This window comes from Dermacentor silvarum, chromosome 5, assembly GCF_013339745.2.
Source record: "Dermacentor silvarum isolate Dsil-2018 chromosome 5, BIME_Dsil_1.4, whole genome shotgun sequence".
Taxonomy (NCBI): Eukaryota; Metazoa; Arthropoda; class Arachnida; order Ixodida; family Ixodidae; genus Dermacentor; species Dermacentor silvarum.
In genome coordinates this window covers 91,538,943-91,557,754 of record NC_051158.1, presented here as the reverse complement: position 1 = coordinate 91,557,754, position 18,812 = coordinate 91,538,943, and the positions used below count along the sequence as shown (strand labels likewise).

The following is an 18,812-nucleotide window of genomic DNA, read 5'->3' as shown; positions in this document are numbered from 1 at the left end:
CCATCTCAGTTGGATATTCTATCTCGGTAGGTCAATCTGTCTTGCTGGGCATTCCATCTCGGTGGGACATTCCATCTCGTAGTACATTTACCCTCGGTTGTACATTCCCTCTCGTTGGATATTGCCCCTTGGTTGGATATTCAACCTCAGCCTGACATTCAGTTTCGGTTCGACATTTCGCCTCTTGGGACATTATGTCTAGTCGGCCATTCCGTCTCGGCTAGACATTCTGTCTCGCTTGGACATTGCGTCTCAGTTGGACTTTTCATATCGATTGGACATTCTATCTCGGTTGGACATTCCCTCTTGGTTGGATATTCCATCCCCTTGACTCAGCTGCACATTTTATCTCATTGGACATTCTATCACAGTTGGATATTCTGTCTCGGTTGCACCTTCCATCTCGGTTGGACAATGTCTCGGTGGGACATTACATATTGTTAGGGATTCCATCGCATTGGACATTCCATCTTGGTTGCAGATTGCGTCTCGGTTGGACATTCTGTCTCGGTGGGACATTGCATCTTGTTAGGGATTCCATCGCGTTGGACATTTCGCCTCGGCTGGACACTCCTTCTCGTTGCACATTCCGTCTCATTGGACGTTCAGTCTCGTTGAACATTCAGACTCTAAATCTAATTCTCTGCTCTAGTTTTCTTTATCGGCAACATTGGCAACCCTTGTACGAACATTTGTAAAACTCTGGTAAAACTTTTTTCAGGGCTTGCTGTGTTGGAGATCCTTGTCACGGCAAGTAGCGCAAAATAAACCCAATCACTAGGGAGGGTACGAAGAACAAGCACTTGTTATTCGTGCCTTCTCTGGTGATTGGGATTGTCTTACGCTACTTGTCGTTACACTTGTAGTCTATTGTGCTCAAACAATCACAACGTCATCTAGCCATTGCGCTGTCAACGTGTGTGTCTCAACTCGCGGCAGTTTCGGTGTCGTTATGGGGATAATTCCTTGTGCAAATAGTAGATGCGATTGTTAGATGCGTGCACAATTATGTTCCATACTGATCACCAGCTTGCTGTTCTTAATTTTCCAGGGACTCGGCTCGAACGTGACTCTCTCTGGAATAACGCTGAGCCACTGGAACATGACACCGATTGACACGAGGGATCACCTGGCCGCGCAGCGTCACCCTGACGACGACGTTCTTTCTTGGAAGACGACGAAACCGTCTTCCACCAGCTGCGGCATGCCTTCGCCGGGTCTGGCGGTTTACCAAGCGACGTTCAAGCTGAATGTTACCACACCTCTAGACACATTCATCAGGCTGGACCACTGGAAGAAGGTTAGCGAACGGTGGCTATAAGAAGCGATTCTATTATGCTAGAGGGCGCCTTAGTGTGCTTGTAAACATAGCCTTTGTAATTCAACATTAAATTTCATATATGGCATATGACCACCACAATAGTATGACCAAGATCTGTAGTGATTAAAAATTAAACGAAAATTAAGAAAAGAACCGATGGGTTGCAGCTGCAATGGAATATTCGACCTAAATACCAACTTTTATCTTCAATATTATATACTAGGATACGCATATATACATAACAACACTTCATTGCTTATTAATCACTTTCATTTTACATGCGTCGCGCTGCGCGGCAGACCGGTCGTAGTGATAACAGCGGCATGGTGGCATTCGAGCCCAGGACTAAGAGCAAAAAAAAAATCTGAAAAATGATATTACTCTAAGCACTCGATTGCAGGGCACATCCGATATTCAAGGGAAGAAATGAAAAGGTGATGTTTTAAACACGCATCCCGATATTATTATTATTGCGATAGCAATTATATGGACACGCCAAGCGCATTCCTGCCGTCGTCGTCGTCGTCGCCGTGAGATTCCATAAAAGTCCAACGGCGATAAACTCGTCGCCGCGCGCCCTATACTGTATGAGCGAGTGAAAGCGCGCGAGGGACGCGCGCTTTCACGGAGAACGAACGCACGGCGGAGAGCAAACACGTCTCCGGTCGTGCGAAAGGCCGTGGGGGGTGGGAGGGAGGGAGGGGAGGCGACGAGTAGCTGCAGCACCAAGTGCGTATCTTGCGACCGGGCGCAAGGGGAACTGGCCACTCAATCTCCCACGCGGAAGGAGGAAAGCGGAAAGGCAGCGCGGGGGGGGGGAGGGGGAGGGTGCGCGATTTCTACTTTGCCAGAAACGGCGTACTTCGCGTGGCTGAGGGCTGTAGCGCGCACCGTATCTTGAAAGAGATCTCCACACGGCTATGACCTTTGTATGCTCTGTGAATTCGCCGCTCAGTTTACGTTGATGCGATAGACCACACGAACCTTCGCTCACTGCTCCTGCCGTGCTTGCTCACGCCGAAGTTTTGACAGTGCTTGTCTGCGGTCATCGAGTGTGATCTATTGATGTTTGCTTAAGCGCGCTGACACCATGCTTGTTAATTCCGTTAGTAAGCGAATGTGTCCAAGTTTATTCAGCTGATAAAACTACTATTCTTACTCCGTGTACTCTACTGGTAAATTTGCTATCGCAATTGATGCTTCGCCTTTCGGGCGAAACTGCGACTTTTTCAAGAAAGGAAGAATGCAATGCCCTTGACTGTTGTCTTATAAAATTTGTATTTTAAAAGAGAGAGCAGTGACAATCTGTTCTCACTAAGAAATAACTATTACATTCGAGGCGCAGCGGATCGGGCATCACTTATAGTCACTGTACTAGCCAAGAGCATCTCATCTCTGGTGCCATCATAGCATTTGAGATAAAAAAAATTTCAAGTTTTACGTGCCAAAACTACTCTCTGATTATGTGGACTCCGCAGTGGACTTCGGATTAATTTGGACCACCTGGGTTGTTTAAGGTGCACCTAAATGTACGTACACAGCAACACAGCCACTTCTAATGCCGATAACAGTTTGTCACTTTCACACTCTTGGTTTCATACTGAATTACAGCGCGCATGACATTTTTCGGCAAGGCTTTCTTGGAAAAAAAGATAGTGAGCCTTAGAATTGGAAAGACACAGAATCCGCGCACATGTGAACTCCTGGCTTTATTCGGTTCATGTGAGCCTGCGCCCGATTGTATGTAGCTCACTATCCACTATCTCTCATCGCCCCTATCTACTGTCACCGTCCGTTATTCCCACACTGGCCGCCCAACCCATCTGCTGGCCGCCGTTCAGATATCAGCCGTAACGCTTGATAATTATGGTGGGAGGAGCAGAATAAGTTTCCCAATTGTAATACTATAGCAATTATACGGACGCTTGAGGCACGTTTCCACCGCCGCCATCGTCGTGCTGTCCCGCTATAGACGGCGCATGCGTGGCTCGCTTGCGGAGGGTTAGGTGGTTATCAGAAACGCGGGGTTCGGTTGGCTGCAAAAGCGACGAATCGAAGCGGACGGCACCGTCAACGCGCCGCTCAATCGGCTCGGTGGCTCGTGCACCAGGACAGCATTCTTCCTTCTGCTACTGCATGATCCTTCTGCGCGCGGGCACTATAACACACTAGCGTTCCTGCTTAGCTGCTGTGTGCATGCCTTAGTCAAAGTACAACGGATGGTAAACGCCAAGCTAACATTATAGGTGCTGACTCACGCCGGCGGTTGCCCGTCGCGTTCATCTCGTACACCAATGAGGGGCGACGCCTGCAATGCCACTGGCCACGCTTTTCATCGCGCCAGCAGTGGGCATCTTTGATTATGCAGTCCCAGACTGTCCGCAAACCATCTGCGGCTTCAGTTCTGGCTAGTTCTGACCATAGGGTACGTCAGAGACACGTGACCCAGCTGCTGGGGCGCGTATATTGAAAATCTAGAAGGCACAGCGCCTTAGCAACCGTGGTTGAGCGCGATTGGCTGAAACGCCACCGGCGACGCTCGATGTCCTTTGCAACCGCTGTGAGAGTATGCCGCGCCACCTAACGCCTTTTACGCTAACCTAACCTCATCTCACCTAACCTAACCTAACCTAACCCAACCTATCGTGGGCGACATGCAAAGGCAATTATCCTCACGGCGTGACATCAGAGCGTCGCCGGCAGCGTTTCAGCCAATGGCGTTCAACCGCGGTTTTTACCGGGGACTGTCAGAGGTGTTGCCGAGGTTTCACTCGAAAGCACCGTGACAGAAAGTCAGACTCTTGGCTGTCTTGGCTGCCGTCGTCTGCTTGTACCCGGTCCACCATTCAGCGCATTCATTAGCAGGGCCTTCGAGATACGGCAATCTTAGAGGCCATGTTACCTACGCAACCACAAAGCTTGTATACTGCAATATGGCGGCGGGAAGGAATAGTACGTTTTCGCAAAGCGCAGTTTTACGTCGCGCTCTCTCTTTTCGCGCCACTGATAACTACCGTAAGCAAGCTCATCGCGCGGGAAATTAAAGCGAAATTTCTTCACGAGCGTGACAAAATGCTGATCGTACCGCTTCATGCAAAAAGAAAAAAAAACATGCCAATATCCCGCGCATATTGCGAAAGCAATTCATTAAGCTAAGACAGCGCAATTACGCTCCTCGAAGCTCGTGTGATCCATCTGCAAGAAAGCCAGATCGCGCCACTACATGCAACGCGCCTCTCGAGCAGAGCGCGTGTGTGCTGTATCAGAAAATGTCGCCCTCTACAAATCGTGCATGTCAAAAGCAAACGCTCGAACATGACAGCAAATGAGAACCTCAAGTGAACAACAATTGGTGAAGGCACGATTATATATATATATATATATATATATATATATATATATATATATATATATAACCCGCAGCTACTAGCGCGAAATAGCCACACACGCCAGCTTGGATCACTCCCCTGAAAAGTGAAATCCACCGGATCACTGCAAGCAGAAACGAGCATGACAAATTTCGCGAAACTTCATCAAGAAAAGCAAGCATAATCACTGTGCTTGTCTCTGAAAAATTTGAAGACTCTTGAAAAAAGCCTACTGAATACTCTTGAAACACGAAGCACTTTTGAAAATAAATTAAGTTTGTAAATAGCTAGTAAATGCACGCGTTTACTAGATTACTATGCATTTTCCCCACCTTCTGCTCAGTTCTGTACTAGCCAGCTGCCAGTAAAGCTAGTAAGTGCGGCACTTACTAGCCAAAGGCTTCTTATAATATAGTATAGATATTGCTAAGTAACTATTAAACCACTACTGCCTCGTATGGCTATGGTCTATTATGATGTGATTGTGACATTATTCGGCAAAATTTATTTAAGCTGTGGTATACTACATCGTGCGTGACTAACAGTTATGTGCGACATCTCAGTAGACATATACGCAGGTAGAAGTTTGTAGGAATTAGAGTACAAAGCTTTCATTATTTATGCAAATAGATAGGTGCACACCGGTGCAACAAGTGCTCCTCAAACTAGGGCTTTACTCTTGAAGTTACTTTGAGTACACGTTGCGTAACATTGCTGATCGTGACTGCCCGGGTTCTTTGCTTATCGTTGTTTGGTTAAAGGGACAGACAACCGCTCAGAACATGAATTGAGATAAACCCGCAGATGGAAAGACCATCTATCGTATTGGCTAGAACGGGTCCTGTTTTTCTCATTAAACGTGGATTTATATTTTTTATTCTTCACTAAAAGTCGTGAAAAATGACGTTTGGCGCCCCATGCGGCAAAAACATGAACCTATTTAAGAGGTCTACCACGTGACCTTCTACAGTGTATGCTGTTCCTGGTCTTTTTATCAATATTGAAATGCAGTAACATTCTTTCTACTATAAGTTTTTTCTAACTTACAATGTGCAGATAAGCCTTCGTTTGTAGTGAGTAGAAAAGTGGCGCTGCCTTCGCCTTCGTTTTTGATGACTTGGCTTGGCTCGTCCATCGACTGAATAACGACGACGGGGGCCAGCCAGCCATGACGTAGGCATGTACTCGGGGAAAAAACGCGGTGCAGCTATAAGAAAGGTCTGTACAGCAAAGCAAACTTATTGTACCAGCCTATTTACCTTTAAAAGTGACTGGAAAGGTGATAATATAGGTGGTTAACCACAGTTGCACTTCCTCCAGTGAAAGCAGGACGATGGGCGGCTTTCACAATTTGCGAGGCGGGCTATCGGCTTCGCTATCACTTCTCAACGTTGCTGGAGGAGGGACTCTTATTTTTTTAGAGGCTGCTCAGATCGAAAAATTCTGCTTACAAAATATCCACGCACTTTTGGAAGTAACCGCTTCAGGTGTAAACACTACCGAGGGTGAGCTTTTCGTTGCGCCATAAAAAACTGGGTCCATAAATATCGGTTGTCAGTCCCTTTAACTTATATCTATGCGCGGGGACCTTTCCTGGCAGTGCAGGGAAATGTGTGGGACCGAAGTGCGGAGTCTACGCGACAAGAAAGAGTTCCCTAAATTCATTAGCAATTTTCACATTTCCCTAGCTCAAGTAAATTCTACTTGATTTATTATCATGTTAACAATGCTATGAGAAGCTGTACGTCGTCCGTCTGTCCTCGACGTAGGACGATCGCTTTCATGCCAGCTGTGGCAGAAGACGACGAGGAACGCGCGAGCAATGGCACGAGCATGAGGGGCAGTATCGGAACGCTGGCACGATCACCTGCACCAGAGCCAGCTGTGGAGCAAGAATACGACGAAGGCGCGAGCAGTGGCACGAGGGCATCTTTGTGACCACGTGACATGTGCAATCAGGCACACACTAAGCACCATGAAGTAGTAAGCCAGAACTGTGGAGCAGCCGTGGCTTCGGATCGGAACGTCATCAGCGCTCCTGGCGCCGCCACTTGCCTCATCAGTTCACGTTGCGCCACCTTCCGCAGCAGTTCGTGTTGCCGCGGCGCTGTCGCGTTTACCGTAATGGGCCAAGACGACGGCAGCCGCTGGGCAGGGCTAGGATTACCAGCAGTGTACAGTGTGAGCACTCAACACCACGTCGTTACTACGAGATGCTGACGCATCATTCAGAGAACTCCCTGAGGAGATTCTACGTAATTTTACAGAGAAAGCTGTATATGGCTAGGCGAAACGAAACACCGTTCGTCCCACCCACCGCGGTGGCTCAGTCAGCTAAGGCGTTGCGCTGCTGAGCACGAGATCGCGGGATCGAATCCCGGCCGCGGCGGTCGCATTTCGATGGAGGCGAAATGCAAAAAATGTTGCAGTGGCTTAGCTCGGCTATGCCACGATATATGTAGCGTTAGCAAAGGTTCAGCTGATTATTCTTAGCTTTCCTGGTTGTCTAGATTGTCAAGGATTGTCATGCTTACTGCTGCTCCAATGACACACACAAACGCCAGTCAGAAGCGCAGCGGCTCCAGCGCAGTGTCAGACGGCGACTGCACAGCGAGCGCGCGCCGGCGCCAGTGCGTCTACCACGGCTACGACGTCACTCCTCTGGAATGCGCAGATCGGCGGCGGTGAGTCGCGCGCGGCGGCGGCGGAGTGCGCGAGAGGTGCCGGCTCCAGTGCGCAAGCCGTGTGACATCACTGATCCTTGCGCATGCGCAGCACGGCTCTTGATGTGCCGCGCGAAACGGGCTTGGCTAGGCCAGTGTAGCTAACGCTACAAAAACGCCCGTGTGCTTGCGTTGTAGTGCACGTTAAAGAACCCCGGGTGGTCAAAATTAATCCGGAGCCATCCACTACGGCGTGCCCCATAATCAGAACTGGTTTTGGCGCGTAAAACCCCAGAAAGAAGAAGGAGACCGTTCGTCCCATGTTTCGATAAACGTCTCCACTGGCTGCGCAGTCAGTTACGTCGTTCTCTACGTCGCACCCAAGCGCGCGCGCCATTGGCAGCGCCGTTAGTGACGTCGTTCTCTGCGTCGTACCTGCTGTGCCCGCAACGCTGGCTCCGCGGCTCGCCGTTGTCGCATGCGTTCGATATCTCGAGTTAGATCGACGTCGTGGTTAGCAGCATCCCCTCGTCATTGGCGCTTGCGCTCCACTTCGCAATTTCAATGTGGACGTTTCGTTGCAGCCGAAGCTAAAGTGCCGCTCGAGAAATTCCGGCCGAGAGCGGGCGTTGGCCCCGGCGAACGCGTTCCCGCCGTTGCCACGTTGACGCTGCTCTGCCCGCAACGCTGTCGCATGCGTTCGATATCTCGAGTTAGCTCGGCGTCGTGGTTAGCAGCATCGGCCCGCCATTGGCGCTTGTGCTCCACTAGAAACACAAACATGTAACCAATAATTGAGAAACGCTTCAATACAGCGTCGGGATTAATCCACTGCTAAACACCGGGGCCGTACGTTTCGGCTTTGCTAGTTAACCATCTGTACGGAGTGCTTGGGCGGCGTTTTTTTTTACATATGTGTAATTTTATTTTATTTTGCTTTTACAATGCCATCGACTTAACATGATAAAGCAAGCGGCACAAATAAATTGAATGGACCCCCTTGTATTGTCGGTAATTATATTTAAGTTGCGTTAGTAACTGCAGTACCGAGGTAGTACTGAGTACTAAGTGCTCTTCCCAGCTTCACCAGGTAGTGAAAAGTAATATCATTTTACTACCTGCACTTACTAAAAATTAGTGGCCCTTCCCCTGTTGAGGAAATGGGGGTGTTTCTTCGGTGTTCCTCCGAACGAATTGCAGTACCGAGCAACACGTTGTGCTCGAACCACAACCGGTCAAATGCACTAAAACTGGCCCCGAAGTGCCGGTTGAGTAAACTCGCTTCGAAACCTGGCCGTCGCGCCGGGCAAATTGGCGCTAGTGTAGCCGAGGCGTGCACCACCGCTGTCGGGTCTCCGGAGGGCAAGACGACGCTGACTTTTCGCCTCAACATTGCGCTTCCTCAACTCGGGGTCCGCGGCTCTTCGCTGACGTTTTGCCTAGGCTTCGGAAGCCCTCACGCTAGAATCGACACGTCGACGACGAGCCCTTTCCCGAGCGCGTTCATTCTGCACGGATTTCCATGGAATTCCTTCAACATTAAATCTGTCCGTTATGTAATACAATGAATGGCTCATACCCCCTTAAGCAATGGCACGTACCTCCATAAACGCGGCCTCCCCATTGCGACGATAGAAGAGAAGCGACATTCTACGCTGGAATGATTAGCGGCAACGCAGGCAGCTGTGGAAGCTGACAACGACGACGAACGCGGGAGCCGTGGCACGAGCGCCTGCCGACCATCTGTGCAACCCTGCGAGCACCTGGTTTCTTTTAGCGTTACATCGCCGGCGCAGGCTAGGGTGTACAAGCTTCGCTTGAAAGGTAGCGCTTCCTAAATGCGTAAGCATTTCTATGCTTCATCATCATCAGCCTATATTTTATGTCCACTGCAGGACGAAGGCCTCTCCCTGCGATCTCCAATTACCCCTGTCTTGCGCTAGCATATTCCAACTTGCGCCTGCAAATTTCCTAACATCATCATCCCATCTGGTTTTCTGCCGACCTCGACTGCGCTTCCCTTCTCTTGGTATCCATTCTGTAACCCTAATGGTCCACCGGTTATCCATCCTACGCATTACATGGCCTGCCCAGCTCCATTTCTTCCGCTTAATGTCAACTAGAATATCGGCTATCCCCGTTTGTTCTCTGATCCACACCGCTCTCTTCCTGTCTCTTAACGTTAGTCCTAAGATTTTATTGCGATAGCAATTATATGGACACTCAAAAGCAGATTTCTGCCGTCGGCGTCGCCGTCGCCGTTGCCGTCGCCGTCGCCGTCGCCGTGAGGTTCCGTATGACGTCAATGGAGATGAAATCGTCGCCGCGCGCCGCCGAACGCTGTATGTGCGAGTGAAAGGGAGCGAGGGACGCGCTCTTTCACGGGGAGTGAACGCACGGCGGAGAACAAACGCGCGTTCTGCGCCGTGCTTCCTTAAGGGCTGCAGAAGTAGACGTCTCTTTCCTCCTTTACAATCACCATATATGTAGAGCAAACGCGCCTTCTTCTCACGCACGAAAGGCCGCGGGGGGGGGGGGGGAGAGGGAAGGGAGGCGACGTTTAGCTGCGGCACCAAGTGCCTATTTATATCAGAGGCTCCGGCAACAGTCACCAACGCCGCAGGCATTTTGAGCGAACGCAGGCAAAACGCCGACGGCGTCGACAACAGTTCAGCGCGTTGCCGGTGCTGCTGCATGTCCAAGTTTATACAGCTGATAAAGCTAATATCATTACTCTGTATAGCTCTCTACAAATTTGCTATCGCAATTGATGCTTCGCCTTTCAGGTGAAACTGCGACAACTTTTTCGTTCCATCGCTCTTTGCGCGGTCCTTAACTTGTTCTCGAGCTTCTTTGTTAACCTCCAAGTTTCTGCCCCATATGTTAGCACCGGTAGAATGCAATTATTGTACACTTTTCTTTTCAACGACAGTGGTAAGCTCCCAGTCAGGATTTGGTAATGCCTGCCGTATGCACTCCAGCCAATTTTATTCTTCTGTAAATTCCTTTCTCGTGATCAGGGTCCCCTGTGAGTAATTGACCTAGATACCCGTACTACTTTACAGACTCTAGATGCTGACTGGCGATCCTGAATTCTTGTTCCCTTGCCAGGCTATTGAACATTATCTTTGTCTTCTGCATATTCATCTTCAACCCAATTCTTACACTTTCTCGATTAAGGTCCTGAATCATTTGTTGTAATTTGTCTCCATTGTTGCTGAATTGGACAATGTCATCTGCAAACCGAAGGTTGCTGAGATATTCGCCATTGATCCTCACTCCTAAGCCTTACCAGTCTAAGAGCTTGAATACTTCTTCTAAGCATGCAGTGAATAGCATTGGAGAGATTCTCTCCTTGCCTGACCCCTTTCTTGATAGGTAACTTTCTACTTGTGGAGAACCAAGGTAGCTGTGGAATCCTTGTAGATGTTTGCTAAGATATTCACGTATGCCTCCTGTACTCCTTGATTACGCAATGCCTCTATGACTGCTGGTATCTCTACTGAATCAAATGCCTTTTCATAATCTATGAAAGCTATGTAGAGAGGTTGATTGTACTCCGCAGATTTCTCGATTACCTGATTGATGACATGGATATGATCCATCGTAGAATATCCCTTCCTGAAGCCAGCCTGTTCTCTTGGTTGGCTGAAGTCAAGTGTTGCCCTAATTCTGTTAGAAGTTATCTTGGTGAATATTTTATACAATACTGAAAGCAAGCTAATGGGTCTATAATTCTTTACTCCTTTAACGTCTCCCTTCTTATGGATTAGTATAATGTTGGCGTTCTTCCAGCTCTCTGGTAGACTTGAAGTTGTGAGGCATTGCGTATAAAGGGCCGCAAGCTTTTCAAGCATATCTCCTCCATCTTTGATAAAATCTACTGTTATTCCATCTTCTCCAGCAGCTTTCGCCGACGAACTTCCGGCCTGAGTCTTACGCTGTTTCCTTACTAGGAGAGTGCAAAAAAGCACATCGCTTGGGAACCTGATAAGCATCTAGAGTCGCTCTTTTTGCTACGTTGAAAAGTGCACAGCATTTATATTTGAATACTTTACTTATGCGAGTGAAGACTCCATTTGGTCCTGTTCTTATTAACGTCGCCTTCTTTTGCGCTGCTGGAAAACATGACGAGTTTCGCAACCCTTTTTTTATTTTTATTTATCACATACTGCGGACCGAATACGGTCCACGCAGGAGAGGCAAAATACAACTTTTCTCCTGGTCATGTGTTTCAAGGCCCTTCTAACTTCAGCGCTAGTTATTGAAGGAGCCTCTGTATGCGGTTCATCACTATTTTGAATGAAAGTAGCTTGGCTGTTTTGGGCACTGTACAGGTCAGTATAGAATTGTTCTGCTGCTTTTACTATCATCGAAATTGCTGATGATATTACCATGCTTATCTTTCAGTGCATACATCTTGCCTTGTCCTATGCCAAGCTTTCTTTTTACTGATTTAATGCTGCGTCCATATCTTACGGCTTCTTCAATCTTTCCCACGTTATAATTTCGAATATCCCTTACTTTTTCCCTGATGATTAGTTTTGACAGTTGAGCGAATTCTATCTGATCTCTTGAGTTGGACATTTTCATCTTCTGTCGTTTCTTTATTAGGTCCTTTGTTTCTTGGGAGAGCTTACCTACTGGTTGCCTTGGTGCCCTACCTCCCACTTCAATTGCTGCTTCTGAGATCAACTTAGTTACGGTTTCATTCATTACCTCTATGTTGTCTTTATCTTCCTTTTCTAAAGCTGGATATTTCTTTGCAAGCACCAGCCTAAATTGGTCTGCTTTTACCCATACTGCCTCTACGTTGGCCTGTTTCCTCTTGACTAATTTCACTCTCTCTCTCTTCAAATTGACAGAAATCCTAGACCTCACTAACCTATTGTCACTGCACTTTACCTTACCTAACACTTCTACATCCTGCACTATGCTTGGATCGGCAGAGAGTATGAAATCTATTTCATTCCTTGATTCTCCATTAGGGCTTTTCCAGGTCCACTTCCTGTTGCTGCGCTTCCTGAAGAAGGTATTCATTATTCGGAGCCTATTCCTTTCCGCGAATTCTACTAACATCTCTCCTCTTGCATTCCTAGAATCGATGCCGTAGTTACCAATTGCTTGCTCACCAACCTGCTTTTTCCCCACTTTTGCATTGAAGTCGCCCATGACTAAAGTATACTGAGTTTGCACTTTTCTCATGGCTAGTTCAACATCTTCATAAAACTGTTTTATTTCTTCATCATCGTGACTAGAGGTAGGGGCATAGGCTTGTACTACCTTCATTTTGTACCTCCTATTCAGCTTTACTACGACGACTGCTACCCTCTCATTAATGCTGTAGAATTCATCAATGTTGCCCGCTATGTTGTTATTGCACTAGAAATCCTACCCCGGATTCTTTCTTATCTGGAAGACCTCTGTAGCAGAGGACGTGGCCGTTAGTCAGCACTGTGTAAGCATCACCAGTTCTTCTAACCTCACTAAGGCCAATAATATCCCAGGAAATGCCTGATAATTCTTCAAATAGTCCTGCTAAGCTAGCCTCACTCGAGAGGGTGCGCGTGTTGAACGCTTACCCAACGAGAAAAACCGTCCATCCCTCCGTCCGTCCGTCCCGTAGGACGATCGCTTTCAAGGTAGCGCCCGCACCAGTGAACGAACTCCGACCTTCCCGCTGCCTGTCGCTTCAACGGGAGCTACGCGGCGAGAACACAGAGCACACGAAGCTGTCAGCCATCGGTGCTCTCTGTCGCCATCGCAGGTCGTTTTCAAGATACGGCCCTCGTGGCCGCGCGGTTTATAATGGTCTATTATAATGGTCTTCAGTGCACCTTGCGCCACCACCTACAGTAGTTTGCTTGCGTCATCAATTCACCTTGCGCCGCCGTCGGCAGCCGTTCGTGTCATCACAGCGCTGTCGTTTGTACTGGTCGAAGCGGAGGAGGAGGAGGAGGAAAAGAAGAGAGGAAAGGCAGGGAGGTTAACCAGACGCACGTCCGGTTTGCTACTCTAGACGGGGGAAGGGGTTTAAAGGGATAAAAAGAAAGGAGAGAGAGGGAAGAAAGTACTCTCAGTATGAACACGTGCGGTTGCCCAACACTTCACAATCGGTCACTGAGGCTAGTCGACTTCATGAACTGTAACAATGCGCGCGTCGCTTTGTAAGCTTGCGACGCATGGGGCCACGGCCCAAGAATCTTTGTCTCTGAAAACGGTCTCCTGTCTAATCGGTTTAACACACTCCGGAGAATGTCGCGTTCGGTCTCATAAAGATGAAAAAAACAGAACACGTGTTCCACCGTCTCCTCCCAGTTGTACGAGTCACAGATTGGTGTGTCGGACTTGCGCAGAAGGAATGAGTAGGCTTTCGTAAAAGCCACCCCTAACCAGAGGCCGCAAAGTAAAGCTGCATCACGGCGGGAGATGTTCGATGGAATTTGCAGCCTCAGTGTAGGATCCAGCCGGTGGAGATGACAGTTCGTAAAATCGTGCTGCTCCATGAAGTTTCTGTCTCGGTTTGAGCGAGTAAACGAAGACGCCTCACAGCGTCTGTCTTTGACAAGGGTATACGAACTGTCAGGGAACTGATAATGGCACCAAGCTGCGTGGACATGAGCAGGTGGCACAATGCTCACGCATACTTAGACAACTTCCAGTGGAGTTTCTGCGTAATCTCTTGTTTCTTTTTTTTAGAAAGCAAAGCGGCACCAATTGCACGGTTCGTGAAAATCTCGCATGCACCCGCCGTGATGGCGTAGGGGCTGTGGCGTTGCGTTACTAAGCCCCAGGGCGCGGGATCGAATCCGGGCCGCACCGGCCGCATTTCGATGAGGGTGAAATGCAAAAATGTCCGTGTACCGTACATTATGTACACGTTAACGAATCCCAGGTGGTCTAAGTTAATCCGGAGTCCCTCACTACGGTGTTCTTCATAATCAAATCGCGGTATCGGCACGTAAAACCCTAGAATTTAATTTTTAAACACTCGCATGATGGCACAGAAAGCACCGATGTAACAGACGGAATAGCTGAGTGCGCGATCTTAGCCGTCTGGAACGCGCAAAGCGTGTATAGGCACACGGCACCTTTCCGAATATGGCGACAGGCGTAGCGTCTGTCGTAGACAGAAAAAAGTTGTCGCAGTTTCACCCGAAAGGCGAAGCATCAATTGCGATAGCAACTTAGTAGAGAGCTATACGGAGTAAGGATGGTAGTTTTATCCGCTGTACAAACTTGGTCATGCAGCAGCACCGGCAACACACAGCACTGTTGTCGACGCCGTCGGCGTTTTGCCCGCGTTCGCACAAAATGCGTGCGGCGTTGGTAACTGTTGCCGGAGCCTCTGATATAAAAAAGTTGTCGCAGTTTCACCTGAAAGGCGAAGCATCAATTGCGATAGCAAATTTGTAGAGAGCTATACGGAGTAATTATATTAGCTTTATCAGCTGTATAAACTTGGACATGCAGCAGCACCGGCAACACGCAGAACTATTGTCGACGCCGTCGGCGTTTTGCCCGCGTTCGCTCAAAATGCGTGCGGCGTTCGTGACTGTTGTCGGAGCCTCTGATATAAATAGGCACTTGGTGCCGCAGCTGAAAGTCGCCTCCCTTCCCTCCCCCTCCCCCCCTCCCCCTCCCCCACGGCCTCTCGCGTGTCGGAAGAAGGCGCGTTTGCTCTACATATATGGTGATTGTAAAGGAGGAAAGAGACGCTTACTTCTGCAGCCCTTAAGCGAGCACGGCGCAGAACGCGGGTTTGTTCTCCGCCGTGCGTTCACTCCCCGTGAAAGCGTGCGTCCCTCGCCCCCTTTCACTCGCACATGCAGCGTTCGGCGCGCGGCGACGTTCGCTGAGCCGTGCTCCCTCAAGGGCTGCAGAAGATAGCGTCAACCTTTCCCTTTCCCTCAAGAACCACTTATCATCGGCGACGATTTCATCTCCATTGACGTCATACGGAACCTCACGGCGACGGCGACGGCTACGGCGACGGCTACGGCGACGCCGACGGCAGAAATCTGCTTTTGAGTGTCCATATAATTGCTATCGCAATAAAACTATGCGGAGCGATGACGTCACCTTGCGCTGCCTTGTAACCGCCGGCGCAGGTGCGCGCTCACACTTACGGCTACGCCGAGCTCCCTCCAGCTACGCGCTACTGCGCATGCGCCTTGACGTCATTCCGGCGCGTCTGCGCTCGCCACCCGTACACTGTGCATAGCTTTCACCCCACTTCGCCACCAGCTGCGCACTACTGCGCATGCGCCGCGAATCACACGTGACGTAACGGCCAACTCTGCATGCGCTCCTTCGCTCCGCCTGAAAGCCGGTGCGCGGCGGCGGCGCGCCAGACGTAGACATGGGGACACCAAGGAAGGTTCGCACTGCCGAGGAAAAAGCCGCTCACCAAGAATCGCGGCGCGCTGCTAAGCGAGACTGCCAGCGTCGACGCCGATTGGACCAAACACGATTAGCCGAAGAAGCCGCTGCAAAACGACTTAGCATATCAACTTAGCATCACTTGGCATTACTTTGTATAACTTAGCATCACTTCGTATAGCCAGGACCAGCTCGGAACAGATCAGCTCCGCTGTGTCTTTGGCCTTGCGCCACTAGTGCAAGCTAAAGTCCCTATATAAGAAAAGTACCGCCATCCTTTGACAAACGCCGCTTCTCTCTCTTCTGTATCTCCGATTGGACGAGTATAGCGCACGCTTTTCACTTCTTTATATTTTCTTTTTTCCGCCTCAGAGCCTTGTTGAAAGTCCTCTGCGCAGCCGCAGTCGCCGGCGGCGGCGCGCGCCCGGCCTAAAAGCTTCAACGTGGACTTTCTAGGTGCGCCACCGTCGACTTGGCTTTCGCAAGCAAAAAGTAAAAAAAAAAGCAAGCGCTTTAGGAGAGGAGGCGGCGGAGGAAAGAGTAGATGGCGGTACTTTTCTTATATAGGGACTTTAGTGCAGGCTACCTCGATTTTTTTTCAGACAGTCGTCATCTGTTAGCTGCTTGCGCTAGTCTGAGCAAAAATCTGCTGACAGCTCTGACAGCCTGCGCACAGTCCGTGGCTTCCGGTATATCAAAAACGAACGACATTCTGTCGGACTGGTGGGCGGAGCTTCCGGAGCTGTCCGAGAAAATCGAATGCGGGACAGCAGCTCACAAGCAGTCCTGGACCGTCAGGGTCAGATAATCGAAGACGCCCAGTGAGACGACGCCTGCGCTTACAGGCGTCTATAGACTCAATATACCTTATAGACTCGTATAATCGCCGCACTCCCAACTTTGCAGTGAAAATTTTGAAAAATCAAAACTAATTTCCACCAGAGAAGTAATCGTGTTCGGTGCCCCGATGCCGCGCATGCTCATCGGCGATGCCGCTATTAGCTGGCGGGAGTTGCGCGTTGACCTCTGATGCAATAGTTCATCCGGGGAATCGGAGTGTGCGCAAATGAAGGCTGCACCGGCACCATTTTGACCAAAAGGTTCAGTCCCGTGTAAGGGCCGCACCTCGTCAAAACTGTTTTTAAAAAAGAAAGTGCGGCCCTTACACGAGTACATACGGTAGTTTCTTCTGCCCAGTAGCACTTGCCGTGAAGGCTGTGTCGCGACAACATTTCGCACTCGCGTATAGTTCGAGCACCGGCAGAGGAGATCAAGCGCAACGCTAAATCTTGTCAATGTTTTGCTCTTCGGGTGAAATTTACAAACTTTTAAAAAAATTATTTGTGTAATAAAAGGGACACTAAAGACGAAACTAAGTTGAGCCCCACTAGTAAATTTCCTTTCTACAACGCCAAGAAACAACTCATACCGTGAGAAGAGACTTGGCAATTCATCGGCGGTAAGTCATCGACTTGGCTTGCCATCTGCGCGAAATTTAAAAAAATAATAATTTTCACCTTCACTTTCGCTTATCATAATCAACCTATTATAGCGAAAGTAAGGAAATATAGCTTTGTAAGAATACATTATGAGTCTTATCTTATTTTCAGTTTCTCTTTAGTATCATATTAAAGCAGAAAATTGCCACTATTCTAATAAGCGCAATTCTCAATTTCACAGCGCCTTATTTCGTACGACACCAGATGTAAAGCTTCTCCGTGCTTTTACATGAGCGATCAACTGCTGCATGACGGTCGTTATGCATTAATTTTATTTCCGTACGTTTTCAATGCGCAGGGCATCGTTGTCCTCAACGGCTTCAACTTGGGCCGGTACTGGACACCCATGGGTCCGCAAAAGACGCTCTACGTACCGGCAGTATTGTTCAAGGAACAAAACTTGCTCGACATCGTCGAACTGGAACAAGCGCCGTGCGGGCAGGACTCTGCAGACTGCTACGTGCAGTTCGTCGACACGCCCGACATCAATGGCACCGTGCCACTCTCTACACAGAAATAAACTGTGCGACACGTTATTGATATTGATATGAGCCATGCACCTATCTTGCGGGCGAAATAGAAGGGGCATAGAAGACGAGAAAGAGGACGAGCTGTATCCCGGCCCGCCATCTTTGTTGTTGTGGTGCCACTAGCTGTCACTTGTGTATATAAACCCATCTTGACAATTCCCCGTAACATCTTTGGTGAAGGTGTGGGGTATCGATCCCCGTACCTCGCCTGAGAGGTACGGGTATTTCCCACAAGTTCGAAAGGCGTATTAGCCGCATCGAGTACGAATATTCGACAAAATCGGCCTTTGAATACCAAATTGAATACCGAGTATTAGCCCATTTGAGTGTAAAACAAGAAAAGGCAGTCATTTACTCCATTTGGTATATGTAATGCCACTCACAACTAGGCTTTCAGTTAAATGAGGCGCTTGCAAATGAGGAAAAGCAGAAAGGTGATCGTATAAACCGCGCCATGACAGTGGCAGTACTGAAACACAAGAACAGCATGTCATGCGATGCTGACGGGGCCAAGTCTAACACTTTGCAGCACCGCTGGTATTTTTAAATGCACAAATATTATTTGAAATCAAAAATTAAATTATGGGGTTTTACGTGCCAGAACCACGATCTGATTGTGAGGCACGCCGTAATAGGGGACTCCGGAATAATTTGGACCACCTGGGGTTCTTTAACCTGCACCTAAATATAAGTACACGGGTGTTTTCGCATTCCGCCCCATCGAAATGCGGCCGTCGTGACCCGCATTCGATCCCGTGACTTCGTGCTTAGCAGCCCAACACCATAGCCACTAAAAAACCACGGCAGGTGCAAATAATAATTTAGTTTGCTTAGATCAAAAAGCCAATTCACAAGCGGCCTAAGGCCAGGCATTCTTAATGCATGACTGAAAATTATTGAGTAAAAGTTATTATTAATATAAGTTGTTATTAGGGGACGCTCTATGGTGGTGGATGGTGAAGAGGAGGTCGTGCCTTGCTTATCGAATATTCTGAGGACAAGTGCGCGTTGAGGACGACACACATTAGTGAGACACACACACACAAGGC

The 18,812-nt window shown here is 48.8% G+C and overlaps 1 protein-coding gene across 1 annotated transcript in view; it reads left to right on the top strand.

Annotated features, from left to right (window-relative positions):
• Positions 1–17,769, top strand: part of LOC119454231 (beta-galactosidase-like) — a 58,883-nt gene extending 41,114 nt beyond the window's left edge. Inside the window, exons 14-15 of the mRNA XM_037716211.2 lie at positions 1,052–1,300; positions 17,532–17,769. Coding sequence (XP_037572139.2) covers positions 1,052–1,300; positions 17,532–17,753 — 471 coding nt within the window. The 3' untranslated portion in view covers positions 17,754–17,769. The remainder of the gene's footprint in view (positions 1–1,051; positions 1,301–17,531) is intronic.
• Positions 17,770–18,812: the final 1,043 nt, after the last annotated feature.